Source organism: Ananas comosus, linkage group 11 (genome assembly GCF_001540865.1).
Source record: "Ananas comosus cultivar F153 linkage group 11, ASM154086v1, whole genome shotgun sequence".
NCBI lineage: Eukaryota > Viridiplantae > Streptophyta > Magnoliopsida > Poales > Bromeliaceae > Ananas > Ananas comosus.
In genome coordinates this window covers 10,078,458-10,101,713 of record NC_033631.1, presented here as the reverse complement: position 1 = coordinate 10,101,713, position 23,256 = coordinate 10,078,458, and the positions used below count along the sequence as shown (strand labels likewise).

Sequence of the window (23,256 nt, the reverse complement as noted above, 5' to 3'; positions counted from 1 at the left end):
TCCGTGGGCTCATGTTCGACTAAAGTGGCCTTCGAAGTACTTAAATTGGACTTGTACAGTCCCTTTAGGAGCTTGTGAGTTGGCTTGTAGGAACCAAATTATTTCTTCTCCAAGAAGGAAAAGGAGAGAGTGAAGTGTTTCATCAGTTGGATAAGTCACAAACAAGACCATCCCTTTTTCTAAGCATTGCATGTGCTAGCCCATGCATGTATATGAGCTTGGTTATATATATATATATATATATATATATATATATATATATATATATATGGGGTTGGATTCTAATACATTAACACCTAGCTAAGATTTATTTGATTTTTCTATAAATTAACATGCATTGATCAGCTTCTTGAGGGGTGAATTAAGGGCATAGGCATGTATCCACGCAAATTTAGTACTTGGCCAACTATCCATTTTAGGAATTTAAGGGAGATGTTCAAATTGTTAAGGACAACTTCGATATGAGCTATTTTGTTCTATCAAACCAGTATTTTTGGTTAACACGAAATCAAAACCAATCTTTAAACTCTCCTCTGCTCCAAGAGTTGGATTCAATTCACGCATCAATCATTAACGACTCATATCTAGACAATTTCTAAGTCGTTTTCTATTAGATCGAATAATTTGGTAACATGAATCAACAGATTCTTTATGAAAGCTAAAAAGCTTTGCATTTGAACAGTTGACCTTCTTTTTAGTAATAATAACCGGAAGATTTTGATATAATTATGAAACATAAGAATGAATAATATGTTTAGCTGGGTCATGCTTGGATGTATGAATACTGAGAAAGTTTTCCGTATTTCTCATCTTGCGATGAGATGTCCAAAATGACATACCATATTCAACTTGTAAACTATTTTTTAAAGATTATACATGTCTAGACATTTCAAAGAGAAAAATTGAACTCCCCCTAGGTGAAAATCATCGTAGCGGAGATCATAGGATAACTTATTCCAGAATCTAAACAAGACCTTACCGATGACAAACAACCTTGTGGTATGAAAGTAAAAATCAAGTAAAATTAGGAGATGATCTCTTAAATTCCCTTCTTTTTTTTTTATTTCCTAGAAATAGTGATTCATAACCTGAAATAGAGTGGGGGAAAGAGAAAGAGTGATGAAGACATGGACATGAGACGGTCCTGATGGGGTCCATAACCTGGAGATAGGGTTAGGCCTTTCTCAGTAGTAGACATGGGTCACAATTTATTGAATTTTCCATAACACCTGGACCCAACCATAGAGGTCCACTAACACTAAGTTACAAAGGAGATCCAAGAAAGCCTAGTATTTCATTTTCCCTGCTTTTCTCTTTCAGTCTTTTTTTTTTTTATTTTGTTACTTTTTGATAAGTATATTCCTTATCCATTTCTTTGTTAGATCGATTCTTTAGATAATATAATATCATAGTCAACTGTAAATGAATGTCTTCAACTTTTCTATTATTCCTATGATCTTATTTCTATCATTTTTGTTTCAGTTTATAACTATCATGCCCATAAAATGATATATTAAGCACGTAATAAATTTTTTTTTCTTCTAATTAGAGCTACTACGACCGGGCGGTCATGAGGAATTTGCTGCTACATAGAAGTTTGAATCCAAAATGAGCAATTTGCTGTTACATAGAAGTTTGAATTCAGAATTTCTCATTGGAGTATTGAATATTACTGCCAATTAATATATTTACTATTCAAAATATTTATAATGAGCTGCATGAACTTAACCCTAAATTAAAATTTTGAGACAGGGCCATGTTGATTAATTAATATTCCTACTGTTCCTTATTTCCTGGAGGAAATCATTATGTAAAAGTAAATACTGATAATTATTGGGTTCTGAACTCGACTGTTGAATGTATTTGGCTTAATTATACACTGTAATATTATATTATTATTTTTCAAGATATTATTATATTATTATATTTTCTTAATTTCTATACTGTATTTTAAATTTATTTTTATTTTTCTATTTTCTACAATTTTCTTCATAGATATCTATCACCAAATTATTTTTTCTCGTCAATCTTTATATTACTGTTAATAAATATATTATTTTATATAAAATCTACCAACTTTATTAGAAAACACCGTTAAATAGTAGAAAAATATAATATGAACCTCCATATAGATTCATTGAAAAATTCTATCAAGTTATTTTTAATTATTTATCAATTTTATATATTTTATTAATTTTTATATTAAAATGAGCTGAATGTATGTCACTTTTAACCAGTATTTTTAATATATTTTATAATAAATTATTTATTNAGAAAAAAAAAAAAAATCTGATCCTAATAGCGGGAGCATATATTTGAAAATGTTAAGACATTTGTTACGATAAATATAGAAGTTGAACTTTATAAAGATATATTTATCATTCGATATGTTTACAAAGAACTGTATGCAATTGACCCTTTAGTTTAATTCAAAAATTTGATGGTTGGTATTCGAGATCTTAAGTTCGAATCCTAATTGATTCATATTTTTAGCTAAATTTATTTCTAAATAGAAAAAGAAAAAACTTCAAAAAACCCCCCGGGTTTCGCATTTTTTTATTTTAGTACCCTGTGGTTTAAAGTGTATCAAATTAGTACCATGTGGTTTTGCTCTTTCTCATTTTAGTACCTTGTGGTTTAAAGTGTATCAAGTTAGTACTCTGTGGTTTTATTTTGTATCGAGTTAGTATCCTGTGGTTTTATTTTTGTATCAAGTTAGTACCCTGTGATTTTATTTTCTCTTAATGAAATATTAAACCATAGGATACTAAAGTGAGAAAGTGCGAAACCATAGCGTACTAATATGATACACTTTAAACCACAGAATATTAAAGTGAGAAAGAGCGAAATTATAGGGTACTAACTTGATACACTTTAAACCATATAGCGCTAAAATGAAAAAATACGAAACTACAGTGGAAATTTTTGAAATTTTTTTTTTAAAAAAATGGATAGCATGATGCCTTATCTCTCAAAAAAATAATTTCCAGTGAGAACTGAGAAAGCATTTTTATGGAATTTAATTGGGACAAGCATGCACTCAACTGCAGAGACCTTTACTGCTTTTCCGGGTACGCAATCAATTATGGATGTTCCCACTTTGCACAACACCCCACGTTCTAAAGAAGCTACAAAATCCGTGAGGTTCCATCCCCTGCTACGTTCACCGCTGCACCTAATTTTTGACGACTATTTTTTAAAAAAAATTTAGAAACTTATTGTTACGAAATTTAAGTAATCTTAAAATTGAACGGTGTAGAAACGGGTATTGTAATTTATGATATTCGATGTACAAATTTTGTGAATTTTGTAGAACATGTTCAATAACTTGAATTTGTAAGTAGCGGTGCATGAGGTGTATCTATACGCCTGATGCAGACAATAATTTACTGTTCTAGGCCGTTCCCACCTGGAGAAATTAATCAAATTATGGCATGCTCGGTGGTCTACGAAAAAGTCTAAAATACACTAATTATATTATTGATATCGCGTTTCCAACTAATCAGATTTTTTTAGATTCACCCATCCCATCATCATGAATATTAAAAAAATATTTTTATTATACTTTACTCTCAAAAGAAAAGATGATGTGATATAAGTGTTATAATATGGACTTTCTGGTAGTCTATAAACCTGGGTCTTAAAATAAACGTCTTGGTATTTGGGAGTAGAGGAGCAAAACCGGGTGGATCTGGGAGCACAAGGGTTTTCCACTTTTATTGGGTCAGAATTGATTAATTTTAATTTCATTTTTGGCCATCCACTAACTGCTCTATTCGGGATAGATCCAGATGGAAGCGAATTTTTGATGAATCAAAATATATCAAAGAAAGAAATGGGTCTTGCGCCCTAGCGCGGCAAGAACAATTCTCCCTCCCGCAAAATCCACTAAAGCTTCAGAGGGCGGAAACTTTAAATTGTGCGGTTTATACGAATTTAAAATTTATAAGCTCTTCGATTTTATCAATAATATTTAAGAGGGCTAAATAATTGATCACCAAATATAATTGATCACTATTTATACTTTTATTATAAACCACATATAGTTGCTGATACTTAGGTGAAAATACGTGCTGCATCAGATTAGTTATGCAAATATATATATAAATGTATCTCGATCTACAAGCATCGAATGATCATGTCAATCGTCATGTCCTAAATTAGAAAAGCAAAACCATTCATTAGCTCTCATGTATGCAATATTATCTAACTAACAATAACAATAAACATTAATATCATACTCATCTTAATTCATCCTACATTATAAACAAATTGAATCCATGTTATTTCTTAACCACTTCCTAAGATTAAAATTGATCCTACATTCATTCATTATTCTTGATCATTTGGTGTGTCTTAGGACAATGTGGATTAGCATAGAAGTGGCCCCTTAACAAATGTAGGCTTTGTATAAGACAAATAAGGAAGGTACTTTTAGATATTTTAAATTATGACACCAATAGAAATTAGGATTTTGTTGACTAGTCCAAAATTCAATGATTGACCACAATATTAATACAATCAAAGCAAAACTTTTGTGCTAGGAAACAACCCATAAAATATATTATTGGTGCTAATCTAATATTATTTTCACATTTTTTTGTGCTAGGAGTGTTTGGTTTCTCCAAAAATATGTGGAAAAAAAGACTAGCTTTTCATGAAATTTGAAAAAAGAATCAAAATAATTAGTTTCCCTTGTAATTAAAAATAATTTTCACATTTTTTTTGAGAAACTAAACGGCCCTGAGCTTGCATAATGATCATCTAATATTATTAGCCACCTTTTTTTTAGTAGCAAGGTATCCGTTTCGTTTTTTTTTTTTTATGAACTCAGCTAAAATGTGAAATAATTAGATTACGAACTTAGAATTTGAATTACTAACCATTAAATTTTTGGTCAATTGCACTAGATATGACCAGTAACTTCCTTACTTTTAATGCAACACATATTTTGGAGGATTTTTTTAGAACATTGTTGATAAGCTTATATTATACAAATAAGAGCTAGTAATTTAATTAACATTTTAAATTTATTACTTTATCAGATGTCATTTATGAAAGAAAAAAAAAAAAAAAACTAATCACTAACTGCAGTATTAATAATATATAAACTCATCAAATATTTATGGATCATGCTGCATTACTCAATTTTTTTTTTTAAATACAAAAACAACTGTATTAAAAGGATCTATCTACCTGATTGGTCCATCACAATTTCCGACGACGAATCGGGTAATGACACTTGTAAATATCCCAAAGTTTATTAAATCATTGCTCTAAGGGCGCGTTTGGTTCGCAATATAAAAGATTACTAGGAGTAAAAAGATGTCCGAGAATCTTATTCCTATTCATCCTATTACTAACAATGTGGCATTTCGGCGTTTGGTTCGTACGATCATATTATTTAGTCATGTTATTTAAGATTACGAAAAATATACAATTAATTTATTTGTTTCGTTAATTAATTTTAGATAATGCCATAAAAAATTTCAACATCTTTCCAGAAAAAAAAAAAAAGAGAGAGCATAGGTTAGAGAGAGAAAGAGCATAATTAAAGAAATAGGAAGAGAAATAAAGTCGAGGTTAGAGAGAGTTGAAATTTTAGAAAAAGAGAGGGAGAGAGCTTAGTTTAGAGAGAGAAAAGAATTGAAGTTTAGAGAGAGAAAAATAAGTTTAGAGAGAGAGATGAGATTAGAGTGTAAAAAAAATAATACCAATTAGCCGGCGGATAGGGAGAAAGAAAGATATTAGATATATTATGATTACCTCAATCCATTAATATGAAGATACCTACCCTCTCTCAAAGAAATGAGATTAGTACTTTGGGGTGAATCTTATTCCCAAGCAAATCAAATATTACCAACTAGATTACTTAGTGTGTTTAGTCAAACACCGTCATATTTTTTTATTCCTATTAGATTACTAGGAATCTTAAAGAGATAGAGCGAACCAAACGCACCCTAAGTAGTATATCCCAAAGTTTACAATATTAGTGCTCCATGTAGCGTATGTTCCCCTTTGTTCCTACACTAATGACGCAATCAAGGGGAAATGGGGATATGGGCAAATTTCTTTTGGCTTTGGGAATACCAAACCATAATTTTGGGGAATAATTTCATGGTACCCAATGCATTTATATGCTTTATTTGGCTCCGAACATGCTTTGGATCATGAACAGGGTAATCCAACTTTCCCATTAGTGGGCTACTATTCCCTATTATATCAATAATGAGGATTAGTATCGAATATAAAACATTAAATACTGTTTTATTGTAATGCAAGCTTTTAAAAATTAATAGTTGTCTCTCGCGAACAGTCTTGGCGAGGATGAGAAGAGCACTAAACGCTCAACCTTCATGACTGCTATTTGGTGGGTGGTCTAGACTGCACATAATAATCTTATCTTCAATGACATATTTTCTGTCCCTTCCCTCTTGTTGGAACGGGACAAACGTCTGATCACTGTGTGGAATGAGATATCCGGCGCCCCCTGAGATTTCTCCCGCCCGTCCTGCTTTGTTTTTACTTGCCCGATACTCACCCCCCGCCCCCCAATCATTCTATTTTTTTTTTATATTTACTTTCTTTTCTATTTGTTTATCTTTTTTTGGCAATTGGAGGTCCCGACTATTTCACTATGTAAGCCTAGTTCATTTGATCCAATGAATGAAGCAGATAGCTCACTATTTTTCTCTCAAAAGAAAAAATAGTTGCCTCTCGCTATATTTCTATATTTGAGTTTGATGCCACTGACATTCTAGTCATATATATATATTTTACTAATTTATTTTAAGTTCACATTTCGCAGCTTAAGCTTCTGAGCCAAACTATTGGATGTACCAAAAGAAAAAAAAATTCTAAGGCTCCTTCTAAATTATTTATATGATATTTTCAAAATAATGGGAACCGACTATTTATCGTGCATTGAAATCGGCGATTCTACTGTTTATAATTGAAAAGAAAGGTACAATAATGTGAAATGAATATATAGTTCTCATTGATCTTTCAAAAAGCTAATTTTGTTAACTGTACCTTGTAAATAATTGAATCTTGTTCCAATATCTGCATGTGCATCAATGCAAGGATCACACAAGTGCGTTTCTTGTAGTCAAAATGCGGGGACATCGAGACAGAGTCGAGACTAATAATTTATTTAATTTTATAGCATGTAGTGATTAGACATATTTTATTTTGTATCTATGCTAAATTTATAATCTGTGCCCATAGTTTGAGGAAAAATTTTAGAATACAACGAGTATATTGGTGACGTGGTGTAACAAATTAATCAAATATTTTTTTTTTAGAAATATATGTCCCATCATGATTGTAAAAAAATATTTTTATTATATTTTTATTTGAAAAGAAGGAATGTGATTGGCTTTTTATTGATGACGTGGTGCAAGTGTGATAGTATAGAAATACTCTAGTTTGAGACAAAAAAAAAAGGTTAAAACTAAGTGCCCTATAAATTATATTCTTAAGAACAGTAGTCTTATATTAACTAGCAAAAAAAAATTCTGATTTGTGTATAATATGACGAGGGACTTCTTCACGCATCGGTTTAAACTTTTATCCGGTTCAGTTCTATCGTAACTGTTCAAAAGCTTTTCAAAGGCTCGGACCTAAACCTAACCATAGCCATTAGTAGAGGACGCAAAAGTGATCATGTTCCCATTACTAGTAGTACTAAAATAATTATCGACCGTCCACACATGATTCAACAGCTGTGATTTGGTGCCCGAACTGATCACAACTCACATCTCACATATTCAAAACACCACAAGATTACCAAATGGGCACATGGAGTTGGGGGCGAAAGCACTTCTTGTTTTATTTTTATTTTTTTAAGTGTCTTTTTAGCAGCTCAAGCTTTTGAAAATGGTTGATTCTGGTGGTGGGATTGGACCTACTAATGGGAAAGAGCACTTAAGTTACAAACACCACTAATCACTCCTTAAGAGGGTAGATGCGTCACTTTTTGGTGCAGTTATAAATAATCAATTATTATAATCAAATTCGCGAAATAAAATTTCTAGTATTAAATTTCAGACCCGTAAGATCGTATTTTTGATATATATATATAGATGGGGATCAAATTTCTGACCACTTAGACGATATTTCAAGTAACAGCTCATGCTGAGCTAGTTCAGTGATTGTTAATTAGGCAAAGCGTTATTATCAATCGTCGTGCGGATCTTGTACGGCATGGCGGTCGAGTTATTAGTTATCATGTCCACGAGCGAACCGAAAGGGGAACAAGTAGTACGATCGCAATGCAGTACACGCGACGATTTTAATTCCGCTGTGGATCGACCAGATTCTTCTTCTCCTCATGACTCTTTCACGGTGGACTCGATCTGTTCGACCCTGCCCCGGCACGGCATGGCCCGCACACTGTTTCCATTAAAGCAGTGTCCCCTTTGAGCTAAAGGAGGGGGCCATGGATCTACAGCTAAGATGGGGTCCTGTTGAAAACATGATGATTAGGTCCAGTGATGAGGGACGAGATCTCGATTTTCAAATGCAGGGTAGTTCTAATTTTCGAATTACAAATGGAATGGTTTTTTTTTGAATGTGGTTAGATTACAATGCTTCAACAAATAACATTATATCTGCTTTACGCCCGAGTCGACTATAAATAGTTGTTTTTTTAAATTATCTTATGAATAATTTGAAGTACAAGATTTTTTTAAAAGTTTTTTGTTTTTGTTATTCGCCTAGTGCAATAATTAGTCCAATAGGGAGTGTCCTTACTTTGCAATCTAAGCACCACGCATGTGGATGCCACGTGTTATGATCTCGTGGGTCTACCTTACACTATAGTTAAGGATCCAATTTACCCTGAGATCCAAAATTAATGCTGATTTGGAACTGAGCCCCAATTATTGCTTCGCTTGCTTGATACTTTTCCTAATAAAAGAAGAGGATAGAAGACGCATGGTGTACACCCAAAAGCTTACGTTGTTTCACCATTTATTATTTATTTCATGAAAAAACAAATGTAAAAAATTTTGATCGGTCCAAATTTTCCACTAAGTATATTGATAGAAAGAAAATTGTAATTAACAAGAAGAGGCTCCTCTTTCACTGGAAAAAACGAGTTCTATTCGAAATAAAAATAAATACAAAAACTTTTTATCTCCTCTCTCTCTCTCTCTCTCTCTCTCTCTCTCTCTCCAAATCGAATCACTTGGCATTGCTTTTTAGCTCCTTCAAACAATCCGCCTTTGAACGCGTAGTTCACTTGCTCGTCAACTCGATTGTCTCAATCTGGATGGCTACTTCTGTTACGTTCTAACGGATTTTTCCCATATTGCTGTAAGTTTGTGACTTCTCTGTTAATGTCGTCATAGTCCAAGGATAATGTAGTAGACCAGTGTGATCGGAAGAGCTATCAACATTCCGAAAATAACTCTGCATAGTTATTCAAATAATATTATTCATTTTTGCTAAAGAATATGAAACAATTGTTATTCTAACAACTTTGAAATCTATTCTAATTAAAATTCAGGTCATATGTTGAGTTATTTCCAACTACTTACGCGGTACTGAGAATGGTGGGGTGGACATTATACTCCTTGGCGAAAACGAAGGGAACTATGCCTTGTGGAAGAGCCGCCTAAGGAACATAGCAAAATACGGATTATATACCCAAGTTTTATAGAGGAGAATAGTGAAGGCTCTTCATAGAGGTACAGTCTAATTAATATATACGAAAAAAGAAAATCTCAGAAACCAACAAATTATTTCGTGCACCCGATGTATTGAACGTAGAAGTTCTGAGCTCTGCGAGAAAAAAATTTGAAAATCAAAGTTTAATTCATTGAACTCCGTCTTGAACCGAATTCCATTGTTCATATTTTTAGGTATCCTTTCTGAAATTATATCAAATTATGGTAAACCAACTCAAAAAAATTTTTAAATACAGAATTAATGTATTCCGGTTTGCAACTCCATCTAAATTAAATATGACTCATTGCATTCAAACTGACCATACGTAAAAATCGTAAATTAAGTTAAGTAATTTAAAATTAATTTTTAAAATTTATAAATTATCATAACAAATTGGGTAAGGTGTATGGCATTTACGGATAAACCGGGTGTACGCAACTCTTCTGTCGAAAACACCGTAAACGCCAAACCAGCGGTCGATGAGAATCAGACGGCCAGCCGCGACGGGACGAGGAGGTGTTCCTTTCGAACCGTCGGTCAAAGCGCGGAGAGTACAGGACCGGAATGTAGCACGTGTCGGTCGGCCATTGGATGAAAGTAGGAGGAGTGATCCTCCAATAATAACGGGAGTGATAAGGGGAAGAAGCATTACCTGCACGATCGCCACGTGGAGGAGGGTCCCGCGCAGCCCCACGGCGATGGACGCGGCCGCCATAACGGCCGGGCCGGTGAGGAATCTAACGGCCATGGCGAACGTCGCCACGCTGTTGCCGCACGCGATGATCTTCGGCTGTAACGCCATAAATAGCCCTGCGGCCCCACCACCACCACCCCCCCCAAAAAACACAGAAAAAAAAAAAAAAAAAAAAACGGTGGGCACCACCGCAGTTAAAACCGTGCATCGACTGGGCCCCACCAATACTAGCTAAAAAAAATATATACGAAGACCGTTAAAAATTAAATTTGGTTAAAATTATTAATTAATATAATTTGTTTTTTTGGAAGATGAGGCGTAAATTCTGAATGATTTAGTTGAGGGGATCTCGGTATATATTTTTATTATCGTCTAACAATGATAAATAAATGAAGGAGAGTGTAAAGAGTAGTGTTCTGGACGCACCTAAGCTAAACATGGCCATGCCGAGTCCTGCGTCGGATAGAATCGAGATGGACTTCTCGACTATCTTCGGCATAGCGATATGCCACCTGCGCGCAGTCACCAAGAATAACTAACTAACTCCCTTTATTTTTTATTATTCCGATAAAAAAAATAATTTTCTTTTCTTTTCTTTTTTAAGGAAGAAAGAGAGAGAGAGAGAGAGAGAGAGAGAGAGAGAGAGAGAGAGAGAGGGTAATTTGGGGGAGTGGGACCTGAAGGCGACGAGGGACCAGATGAGGCCGATGAGGCTGGAGTAGGTGTTGGGGTTGCGGATGAGCTTGCGCCACACCATGATGAGGATGAGACGTGTCATGACGCTCGCGGGGGGCATCTGGTGCGGGGTGGCCCGCCCCTCATCCGGCGGCCCTCCGGCGCCCTTCGGGTGGAGCTCCGCCGTGGAGCTCGACCCCAGCTTCGACAGCTCCTCGGGCCCCATCGCCCCTTCCTCCATCTCCTCCTCCTCCAGCCCCTTCCCCGCTCCGAAGCTAAACCCCTCCCCCACTCCTCCTCCTCCTCCTCCTCCTCCTCTCCGCCCTTCGCAATCCTCTCCCCCCGGTATCCCCGACCCTAAATTTCGAACCATTCAATTCTAGATTATTATTATTATTATTATTATTATTTTGAATTTTAGGATTTTGAATTTGATAGTAGGTGAATTTGAATTTACCCTTGGCGGGGAGGTCGGCGGGGACGAGCATGCGGATCTCCTTGGCGCCGTGGTCGGGGAGGGCGCCGGCGAGGTCGGCGGAGCCGAACACGTGGAGGCCCCCGACCTCGGAAACGGGCGACGCGCTCGAGCTCCACACGAACATGTGGAGCTCCTTCGCGTCGTGGTGCGACGCCCCTCTCTGGTGGTGGTGCGGCGGCGGCGGCGGCGGCGGGGGCGGCGGAGGTGGCGCCGGAGCATGGGGCTTCCTCGCCGGGGCCGTGGCGTCGGGGGGGAGCTCGTCGAAGTTGGAGGGGCGCGGGGTGGGGCCGCGGGAGAACACGTCGGCGGCGCCGAAGCTGGAGTGGCGGAGCGGCGGCGGGGGGGCGCCGCCGACCATGGCGAAGAAGTCGGCGTGGTTGAAGTTGGAGCCGCGCGGGGTGGGGTTGCGGGAGGAGCTGAGCGAGTAGATCTCGGCGCCGGTGAGGTTGGAGGGGCGCGGGGTCACGAGCGAGAGCGAGCGCCGCGACGCCGAGGACCGGCGCAGCGTGACGCGGATTTTCCCGTCGGCGGCGACCTCGGCGTCGGTCTCGATCGCCCTCTCCCCGGCCCCCGCCCCCGCCCCCGCCCCGCCCCCCAGCGCGGAGGCGTCGAGCGAGACCACGTCGGGGTCGATCCGGAAGGAGACGATCGAGGCGGCGGTGTCCGGGAACTGGTCGGCGATGAGGAGGCGCGCGGCGCGGTACTCGAAGAGGAAGAGGAGGAGCGTGTACCAGATGATGCACTGGAGCACGACGATCTGCACCATGAGGGAGCCGGAGTAGGGCCCGTACATGGCGATGAGGAGGGGGATCCCCATGACGAGGGTGTTGGGGAGCGTGGAGAGGGAGAAGAGGGTGATGGACCAGTCGAGGGACGACGCAGCTGCGGAGGGTGACCATGCGAGGAGCGCGGCGAGGACGAGGAGCTTCTGGAGGGTGTCGGCGGCAACGAAGCGGAGGTTCATGGCGTAGGGGTCGTTGGTGGAGATGAAGTGGAAGGATAGGAGGGGGACGGCGAAGATGGCGACGAATCGGTTGATCCCGGAGCACTGGTCCGGGGAGAAGATCCCCCACCACCGCACCGACCCGTACGCCAGGATCATCGCCACGTACAGTGGCACCACCGCCGCCAGCACCGTGTACAGATCGTGCCACGAGATCATCCTCCCCCTCCCCCTCCCCCTCGCCCCGGGGGCACGGTGCGGACGAAAGCGCTTTAATTTGTACGAGTCGTTCCTGCTTAATTTTCGGAGATCAGTAACAACTGCTTCTCCATAGGACTGGTTCTGGGAGTAGTGGTGAGAGTGTGTGTATCAGTAATGAGGTGGTTTGTAATAATTAAGTTTCTTTCTAGTTCTTAACCGGTGAAATGGTTTGGTATTTATATGCAGGGCGAGGGAGCAGCGGCGGCCGAGGAGGATGCTTACTTGTGACTTTTTCCCTGGGTGGAAAGCGAGCGGGGAGAGAAAAAGTTCGTTTTGTAACAGTTCTAACGCACATGTTATAATATTCCAACTTAGTTTTAGGCCACTTTGTATAAAAAAAAAAAAAAAAAAAACTTACCAGTTTTTATAATTTTATAAATTTTTTTTTTTTTCACTTTTATATTTATTCAAATCGATTTTTAAAACTGATAAAAATACTTATCTCTACTCTGCTCTCTTTCTCCTTCCCTTTCTCTCATTCCTTTTCTACTGCCCACATGTTGCGGTCATGCTCTTTCCTTATTCGCCCACGAGTAAGAGGACGATGATGAAGTTTGACTACCTCACGATCGTGGTTATTTTTAGTGTTCTCTGATAACACGGTCATGGTTATTCTCTTGTAGAGACGAGAGTGGCATTGCTCAAAGTGTTGCCGAAGATGAAGATGGAGGTGACGGAGGAGGAGGGTGATAATAGCTAGTCGAGGATAATTCTGAAGCAGGTTCGCGAGTATGGTCAACAACAGTGAAATGGTGACGGTAGTGAGAAAAAAAAAAAAATTTAACGGATGACGCGATATTGAACTATTTTAAAAAAATTACACTATTTGATTATATACTGCACTATTTAATAAAAAAAAACTATAATATTTATAATAAAATATAATAATTCAACTTTTTTATTAACTAATGCAATAAATAGTAGAACCTTTTTAAATTGTGCAGTGTCACATTATTTGTTAAATTTTTCTCTTTTACTGTCTTCCTTGGATTTTCTTTTTATCAAGTGACCCCACTTTTATAAAAATGTAAAAATAATAAATTTTTTTGGCAAAAAAAATCCTAGTTTTTTTTTGTGGCAAATAAAATAAAGAATAATATAATAAAACATATATAATAATAATTAATATATATTTATATTTTTATATAATATAAGATATTTAATTAAATAGTATAAATTTTAGGCTAAAATATAGGAAAGAAAAATAAAAATGTTGAGAGGGTAAAATGTAAATTTTTGAAAGTTAGGAAAGAAAAATAAAAAAACAAATATTTATACAAGATTTTTTGAAATTTGGCCTAAATTTTATTTACAATAACTATTGCAAAAAAAAAATTCTAAGGATGAGTTGGTGTTTGGGTATGGAGCAAGAAACAGCACTGGGGTGGCAAGTTGGTGCTCACGAATAGTTTTGTAATTTTACTTTGTTGGGTGTATATATATATTTTCCATTAGAAATAAGTAGATTTTGGAAAGGCTCAATTAAGGTTTTTTTTTTTGTTTACATTTTTAATTTTTTAGTTCTTGTTACTAAAGAATGTAAGATGCCCATAAGTTGGGAATCAAGAAATTTCATCACACTTCCGGCGAGTTCCTTGCTGATTCGAGTCGTGAAGTCTAGATGATGCTTGTTAAAGATTGATCTGTATCATTCTATATCCGAAACCGAAGGTTCGAAAATTTAGATTTAAATGAAATTGATTGTGTTATTGGTTTCTAACCTTTATTTACTCTTTTACTTTTGACCAAATAACCTTTGTTTAAGTTATCACGTCCTATCGACCGTCCCTAGAGTAAGTGGTAAAAAGCTAGGTGCTTGGTATCCGAGACCCAACTTCGAATCAGATAGCGTGCTATCTATCTCTCTCAAAAAAAAAAAAAAATTATCACGTCCTTAACCATTATATTTTGCTTCAGTTCGCTTTCAATCATTCAAATTTTTGTTACTTTTGGCAAAATGAGCCGCACCAACTCCGATAAAAGGTTCCCTAAATATAAAACTATGAGATTATAATTAGGCATCCTTGGGACCATCTTAGTACCATTTTTTTTTAAACCTTTTAGAAATTTGGTACCACGCATCATTAGACACCAACGATGTTGTATGCTTCAAAAAAAGCGATATATACAATATGCGTGATTGAAGTGGTCATAGGTGCAGAGAACGATTATAAAGATAATAAGAGAAGAAGTAATCTAATTGTGAGAAGAAAGCAAAAATCAGGGACCAAAATAAAAATTTAGGTAAAAGTTGGGAACCAAACTATTTAGTACATTTAATATAAAAAAATGGCATGAACTGTCATAAACGAAATTAACGACATCATAGAGTAACTGTCAATGCAGATGTTACATTTCACAACGACTACGCACGTACGTGGCATCATGCTTTCCCTAACATGACCCGATTGGGACGGTCCAACCGAAAAGGCATCAGATCCCACTTGAGTCCATTTGGAGCTTGAAATGGCCCCCATTCCCCTCCATTTCATTTACTTTCCGTATTATTTTCATAAATAATACCGCGTAACATAACTGCACATATCACAACAAATCGATTAAAATATATATATATATAAATTTATTTTTAACCGATAGTCTTAATCGGCCTGCACTACTAAACGGGCTCTAAAAGTAATTATAAGCCACAAAAAAATAATAAATTTTAGAAGAACAATCGTAGTAATATTACTCCAATTTGGTAAAAGAAACTATTGGAAAAAAAAAACATAATGAAGAATTTCTGTCTTAGGATAATTTTTGAGAAGATATATATACAAACAAGCCCTTTGATTTGATTCTCTCTTTTTTGATTTTTTTTTTTTTTTGGCGGGGGCCAATAAAACTCTGATATATGAATATTTTTACAAGGTTAGGCGGAAAATAAGCAAAGCTCTTTCAAATTACCCTTTTGACCGTTCGTGATCCGTTGGACTCTTAGAAATCAAAATCAGCAACTTTTGACTTGCGAGCTTAGGATCAAATAAGGAACCGACTTTTTCAAGTTGGCTAAAAGTGTTATTGAGAGAGGTTCGATTACGAGAATTGAGACGTGCCGCTTTTTATCCTCTCTAGAATTCTGTAAGTCCGCAACCATACACCTAACATAAGATGATGGTGACGTTATCTAATTCATTTTTATCATATATTAGATCTTATAAATAAAGCTGATCTCCTGAGTTTGTGGGCATTGAGTAGATGTTTCGAGTGATTGGTCCTTCAAATAAGGGAATTTTTTTCTCTAACAAATCATATGCTTCATTTCGAAATCGTAGCACCGAATAGATGCTTTGATTCACTGAGAGTGTTGAATGTAGAATCTACTGCGATCACCGCACCCTTTTGCCCCCACACTAGTATGCGTTTGTGAAGTTATGTGTTTGTCCAAATTAATATGGAAGCATTTATAACAGTGAAAATTTTATTTTTAGAGTCATTTCCAAGTATGTGAAATAAGGCCCACTTTATCCCACCCTAGCCTATGGAGTTAAACTAAGGCCCTAGATCCCCTATGCCAAATTTATTCCAATTGGGCTCCACAGCATCTCACTCTCCATTGGCCAATCCAGGTGAATTTCCACTTATCATCATCTCAAGTTCTTGATCTAAAGGTCAAAGAAGAGAGGAAGACATTTTTACATGAATTATATTATACACATTGAAATGATGTGTGTTTAAATGCTCCTTTGTTGCCTCTTCTTTATGAGTAGATTTAAGTGCAAGAATAAAACCAAAGGATATATAGCCTGTCTACAGGCCCTGATAGGTTTGGAACTTTATTATCAGATAAAACCATTAGTACTTGTGGGATATTAGGAGCACGGAAACCGCATACTCTTAAACTGTTTTCAATGATAGAATTTCTGAATCGATAATTGGCTCCGCTAAACTTGCTATAGCATATTTGAACTATTTAGAGAACAAATTTTACGATTTTCGATATCATTTACCTAGTAATAAAAAAGATTAAAAATCAACAGCTGAAAATAAAAATATCACAAAAAGTTATAATATAGGACTAAAATTTTCAATCAAAAATATTGATCTTGTTGTATATATATATATATAGAGAGAGAGAGAGAGAGAGAGCAGCACTACTGTGCTCTTAGGAGCGCGAAAGCCTCTGTGTTTCTAGGCCGTTTTCCATGATTGAATTTTCGAATCGACGATCGGCTCTATTAAATTTGATCTAATAAATTTGAAGTATCGAAAAAATAAATTTTGTAATTTTTCAATATTATTTACTGAGCGATCGAAAGGGTTCAAAAGCAATAGCTGAAAATAAAAATCTTTAAAAAAATGGTGATATAATACTAAAATTTTCGATCAAAAATATTGATCTTGTTGTAGATAATATAAAAAAAAAATTTATCAAAATTTTATCTGATTTGAATACTCTTACACCGTTAAACTTGAAAACGACAGGCATCAACCATTAAAGATTATTGATTTTGAACTTTCTGATTGTTAGGTAAATGATATCAAAAAGTTACAAAATTTATTTTCTAAATAATTCAAATACGGTAGATCAAATCTAATAGAGCCGATCGTCGATTTGAAAATTTCATCATCGAAAATAATTTAAGAGTACGGAGGTCTGCATACTCCTAAGAGCATCAAAAACGGTTTAGGCGTATAGAGGTTTCCGTGCTCTTAGGAGCACGGAGCGAGAATTTCGGAAGGGTGCACTAACATGCCAGCAACCTATCTATGTATCTGTTCCAAAAAAATAGTATACAAATTGATTAGTATAATATTATTTGAGTAGAGCTATTATGCTATTGAAAGACTAGAGAATCTGATGTTTCCAACGTTTTGGTCTGTAGATCAGCCCCTTTAATTATTTCTAATCTTCAAATTAATACTATTACCTTGTGGGGATCACTCAATTCTAGGAGTACTACTTAAGCTTAGGGGGGATCGCAATCATTCCAATCGTACAATTTTTAATTCAAAGATTAAAAAATTAAAAATATCAAATTCTCTATATTTCCGATAGCATATTAACTCTACACATGTTATTTACTCTTTTTTTGAGAAAATACACATGTTATTTACTTAATAGAGCATTATTTGAGTAATATTTACTGGAGTTGAAATCATCCCATAGCTGGTATTTACTTACACAAGAAACCGATTTTTTTGTTTACTTTTGAGATTCAAAATCTTATTTTAATTTTATATCCCGAAATTTTTTTTTCAATATTATTTATTTATTAAATAATTGAATTCAGGTGAGGCAAGATAATAACAATTAGAGTAGTGTTTCTATTCTTATTATTTTTAGATACCATTCATTCATTTCTTTTCAACGGCTCGATTTAATTTTTTTAAATTATGACTTACAATAGCTTATCATTTTGAGAGAGGTACTATTTACCAGGTATCTCAAAAAAAGTATTTTGATATTTTAATACATGAATAATTTAATAATTTTATCTCCACTATATTAACAAATCTCTATTCTCTCTTTATTTTCTTTTTCTCTCTCTATCTTTCCTCTTCATCCACAGTAGATAAGTAAACGGTAGGAATCAGGACGGATTTTCAAAAATCAGAACCCGAACCCGAATCCAAATTCGACGAATTTTAAAAAATCATATCCACACCCGTTCCTAACTAAAAATATAAAACCCGAACCCAAAAATACGAACCTGAAACTTTTATTTTTCTTTACAATATTGTAAAATATATTAAATTAAATCTAAATTTTTAAAATACATATTCAAATATAACATCAAATATTTATATATATATATTGTATATATAACGTAAAATAAATTTGGGTTTCGGCCGATTTCGGATTTGGATCAGATACAATCAAAATCCATACCAGAATTCAAATCTGTTGAGTTTTTATTTTTTATATCCTCATGCAAAATTACATCTATTTAGTATAGGTAAATTCATTGCGTTTGCTCTTAGGTTTGTGTTTGGATTCAAATAAAATTATGGATATCCGTATCCATTGACATCCATAATCCACAAATATTTTATTATTTTATATCCATAATCAATAAATATTTATTAAAAAATATTACAATATATTAAATAAGTTGAATTTAATTTTTTTTTTACCTACATTCAATTTTTTTATGTTTGTGATAAAAAATTAATATCTAAACTAGAGAAATTTAAAAATTTTTTAAACAAATTAAATATGCTGAATTCGTTATTATCAACATTAAATTTATTAAAATAGTAACGCAAAATTTCTCTTATTTAAATTTAAATTTTAAATTTAAATATTAAATATTTAAATTCAACATATTTAGAAATATTACTAATTCTAAATTTCTAAAATTAAGTTAACGCCTAAATTAGAAGAATTCTAAAATTAATACCTAAAATCTGAGATATCAATCAAAATTTAAATTAATGTTTAAATTAGTGCAAAATTAATGGTAAATTTAGGATATTAATTAAAATTTTCTTAAAATTTTGCCTAATTTAATTATAAAAATACCCTCACATAAAATAACATTTTAATCTGCTACATAATGAAATAACTAGTTAAGGGACCCGCGCGATACTGCGGGTAGTTATTTTAAAATTTAATTTTGAAAATTAGTTATAAAAATTAATTTCAGAATTAGATGGTGTAATAAGTACATCAAAAAATTTTAGTAGGCATAGTAGTCCTCCATTAGTTAGTGAAATTATTTTAGTAGGTATCGTAGTCCCCCAGTAGTTAGTGAATGAGAAGAGAAATCATGCTGCGGGTAGTTATTTTGAAATTCAATTTTGAAAATTAGTTATAAAATAAATACAGTTATCTTTTCTAATGTAATAAGAAATAATTTTTAGTAGGCATCNCCAAGCTATTTAGGTGACACTATAGAATACTCAAGCTTAGGGGGGATCGCAATCATTCCAATCGTACAATTTTTAATTCAAGGATTAAAAAATCAAAATATCAAATTCTTTATATTTCCGATACCATATTAACTCTACACATGTTATTTACTTAATAGAGCATTATTTGAGTAATATTTACTGGAGTTGAAATCATCCCATAGCTGGTATTTACTTACACAAGAAACCGATTTTTTTGTTTACTTTTGAGATTCAAAATCTTATTTTAATTTTATATCCCGAAAATTATTTTTCAATATTATTTATTTATTAAATAATTGAATTCAGATGAGGCGAGATAATAACAATTAGAGTAGTGTTTCTATACTTATTATTTTTAGATACCATTCATTCATTTCTATTTAATGGCTCGATTTAATTTCTTTAAAATTATGACTTACAATAGCTGATCATTTTAAGAGAGATGCTAGTTACCAGGTACCCCAAAAAAATTATTTTGGTCTTTTAATATATGAATAATTTAATAATTTTATCTCCACTATATTATCAAATCTCTATTATCTCTTTATTTTCTTTTTCTCTCTCTATCTTTCCTCTTCATCCACAATAGAGAAGTAAATGATAGGAATCAGGACAGATTTTCAAAAATCAGAATCCGAACCCGAACCTAAATTTGACGAATTTTAAAAAATCATATCCACACCCGTTCCTAACTAAAAATCTAAAACCAGAACCCTAGCTCGAACCCGAAAATACGAACCTAAAACATTATTTCTCTTTACAATATTTTAAAATATATTAAATTAAATCTAAAATTTTAAAATACATATTCAAATATAACATCAAATATTTATATATATATTGTATATATAACGTAAAATAAATTTGGGTTCCGGCCGATTTCGGATTTGGATCAGATACAATCAAAATCCATACCAGAATTCAAATCTGTTGAATTTTTATTTTTTATATCCTCATGCAAAACTACATCTATTTAGTATAGGTAAATTCATTGCGTTTGCTCTTAGATTTGTGTTCGGATTCAAATAAAATTATGGATATCCGTACCCATTGACATCCGTAATCCACAAATATTTTATTATTTTATATCCATTATCAATAAATATTTATTAAGAAATATTACAATATATTAAATACGTTGAATTTAAATTTTTTTTACCTACATTCAATTTTTTTATGTTTGTGATAAAAAATTAATATCTAAACTAGGGAAATTTTAAAAAAATTTTAAACAANTCTTTGGCCTCGTGGACCCCGTGCAACCCACCACCCAAGAGCCGCGATTTTTTTTAGGCTCCGCGCAGACCCCGCGCCGCGCCCGCCCCCTCGCCGGCGCCCGCCCTCGCCCCGCGGCGCCAGCGCCGGAGCCCACCCCCGCGCCCGCGCCATCGCACGCCCCGCGCCCGCTCCCCGCGCCCCGCCCCCGGCGCCGCCCCCGCGCCTCGCGCCCAGCGCCGCGCCGCGCCCGCGCCAGCGCCCGCCCCCGCGCATCGGCCTCCTCGCGACACGTGTGAAGTTATTGAGGAATAATATATAGTTATAGTTATAGATATTTTTAATTTTTATTAATCAACAGTTAAATTTTTTTTTTTATTTTTTATAAAATAAAGTATGAAATTATTTCTCTACCAATTACGGCTGCGACAAACAAGCCGTTGGGGCCACGCCGATCACATATTGTTTGGATTTTCCAAAGAGAGATACGGGGAAGCCAACGAAGTGGGGAAAGAGTCCAAACGCTTTTCTACGAGAAGGAAATGGGCGCACAAGCACATGGCCACTCGCTTCCTTGTTCTCACCCTTTTGGCGCTCGGTTTGCTCCTCCTTTGACCTTTCCTTCCTTTTTGCCTCACCAATTATTATGTTTGGCATACTAATTGCTTGCTCAATGTTCTCTACAACCAAAAAAAGAAAAAAAAAAAAAAAAAAAAAAGAAAGGGAAGAAGGTATATATAGAGTTAATAGATCTGGTATACTATTAGGAGCACGGAAGTCTCGTACTATTAAACTGTTTTCGATAATAAAGCTTCCGAATCGATAATCGGTTTCGTTAGACTTGAACTAGCGTATTTGAAGTATCTAGAAAATAAATTTTGTCATTTTTTGATATTATTTACTTAGCGATCGAAAGAGTTCAAAATCAACACCTGAAAATAAAAATCTCACAAAAAGTGCATGTAGTTATATAGTACTAAAATTTTCAATCAAAAATATTGATCTTGCAGTGAATAGTATAAAAATTTTTTATCAAAATTTTATTTGATTTGAATACTTCTATACCATTAATTTTGCAAACGATATATATCAACCATTAAAAATTATTGATTCTAATCCCTTTCGATCGCTAGATAAATGATATCGAAAAATCGCAAAATTTATTTTTTAGATATTTCAAATATAGTAGATAAATTCTAATGGAACCGATCGTCAATTCGAAAACTTCATCATCGAAAACGGCTTAGGAGCACGGAAACCTCCGTACTCCTAATGTCACACAAGACCTACTCATATAGACTTCAGCTTATGTGTTTTTAAAAGAATGATGATATCTATGCTATCAAGTCGTTTTTGATGCCGAGGCTTTCGACTCGATAATCAACTCTGTTAGATTTAATGTAGAGTATTTGAAGTGATCGAAAGGGCTCAAAGACAACGACGGAAAGCATAGAAATCTCAGTTCATTGAAAAGTATAATAGCCTATTACTTGAATTATAATATATTTTAAAAGGTGAAAATGTATAAAACTTAGTTCAACCATTCTACATTTTATCTGACTATCTAATCTTTAAAAATTTTGATTTTTCTATCCAATTTTTTAATTTATTTGATTTCAGCTAGCTAATGAATCTTTAAATTTAAAATTTATAAATATCTCATTTATTTTGATGAGCTAATTAATTGGCATATTTTATACAATTCATGTCTCTACAAATTTACAAAAGTAATTAGCTTGATTTTTTTTGCTGGAAGAGCCGTCAAATAATTCAAATTAAACAAACTGAGAGGTCAGATACTAAAAATAAAATTTTAAAGGGTTAGGTAGTTGAATCAAATTGATTTGCGGTTCAGGTAAATCCACACATTTTTGCCATTTCAAAACAAAAATTTGTGTTTCAAAATGTTATATGCATTGTAAAACATCATGGAGAAGAAGATATTGGACTAGGGTTACTATATTATGGCCAGCTAGCCATGTGACATTGATTGGAGTAAAACATTGTGGAGAAGAAGATTTTAATGAAAAGGATGGTGACTAATTGAAGGAAAACCAAATGAAATAGTGGGTCTGATAAGTCGTTGAAGCATCATCCGAGTAGTCCAAATGATGCGCTGCATAAAAATCTTCTGAAAAATTTCTTTGTACAACAAAATTATAGGCTGGCTTTAAATTAAAACTTCTACTTTCTAATATAATAGTGGCTCAAAATTTTTTCAGAAGACAAACGGTTGCTGAAGATAACTGCAATTGAAAGAAGCATAAGTAAGGCTTCTCAGACAAATCATTATCAAAGTTAGCGAACACTTTCCAAAATAAAAAAGAAAACCAAGATTAGACATCTAAGTTAACTTAAGGCATGGTATTAAACCAGAATTATGACCTCCATCAACACACAAGAAAGTGTCTCTACTATCAAAGCAATGACAGCAGCTATTGCATGACTTATGGGACAATAATGCATTGCCTAAAACAACTA

General features: G+C 34.8%; 1 protein-coding gene across 1 annotated transcript; it reads right to left on the bottom strand.

The window, feature by feature from the left end:
* LOC109717375 (auxin efflux carrier component 3a-like) lies at window positions 9,010-12,877 on the bottom strand. Its single transcript, XM_020243134.1, has 6 exons — window positions 11,499-12,877; window positions 11,044-11,398; window positions 10,793-10,878; window positions 10,325-10,482; window positions 9,543-9,619; window positions 9,010-9,414 (listed from the first exon to the last, which is right to left on the bottom strand). The coding sequence occupies exons 1-6, from the start codon at window positions 12,679-12,681 to the stop codon at window positions 9,348-9,350; spliced, it is 1,926 nt and encodes a 641-aa protein (XP_020098723.1). The 5' UTR covers window positions 12,682-12,877; the 3' UTR covers window positions 9,010-9,347.

What these genes read in the sequence shown, in the direction of transcription:
- LOC109717375 (XM_020243134.1), bottom strand. Translation starts at nt 12,681, where the DNA reads ATGATCTCGTGGCACGATCTGTACACGGTGCTGGCGGCGGTGGTGCCA. An exon ending in CGCCGACCTCCCCGCCAAGG is followed by an intron (nt 11,399 to 11,498) that starts GTAAATTCAAAT and finishes TTCGAAATTTAG; the next exon opens with GGTCGGGGATACCGGGGGGA. An exon ending in TGGTCCCTCGTCGCCTTCAG is followed by an intron (nt 10,879 to 11,043) that starts GTCCCACTCCCC and finishes GACTGCGCGCAG; the next exon opens with GTGGCATATCGCTATGCCGA.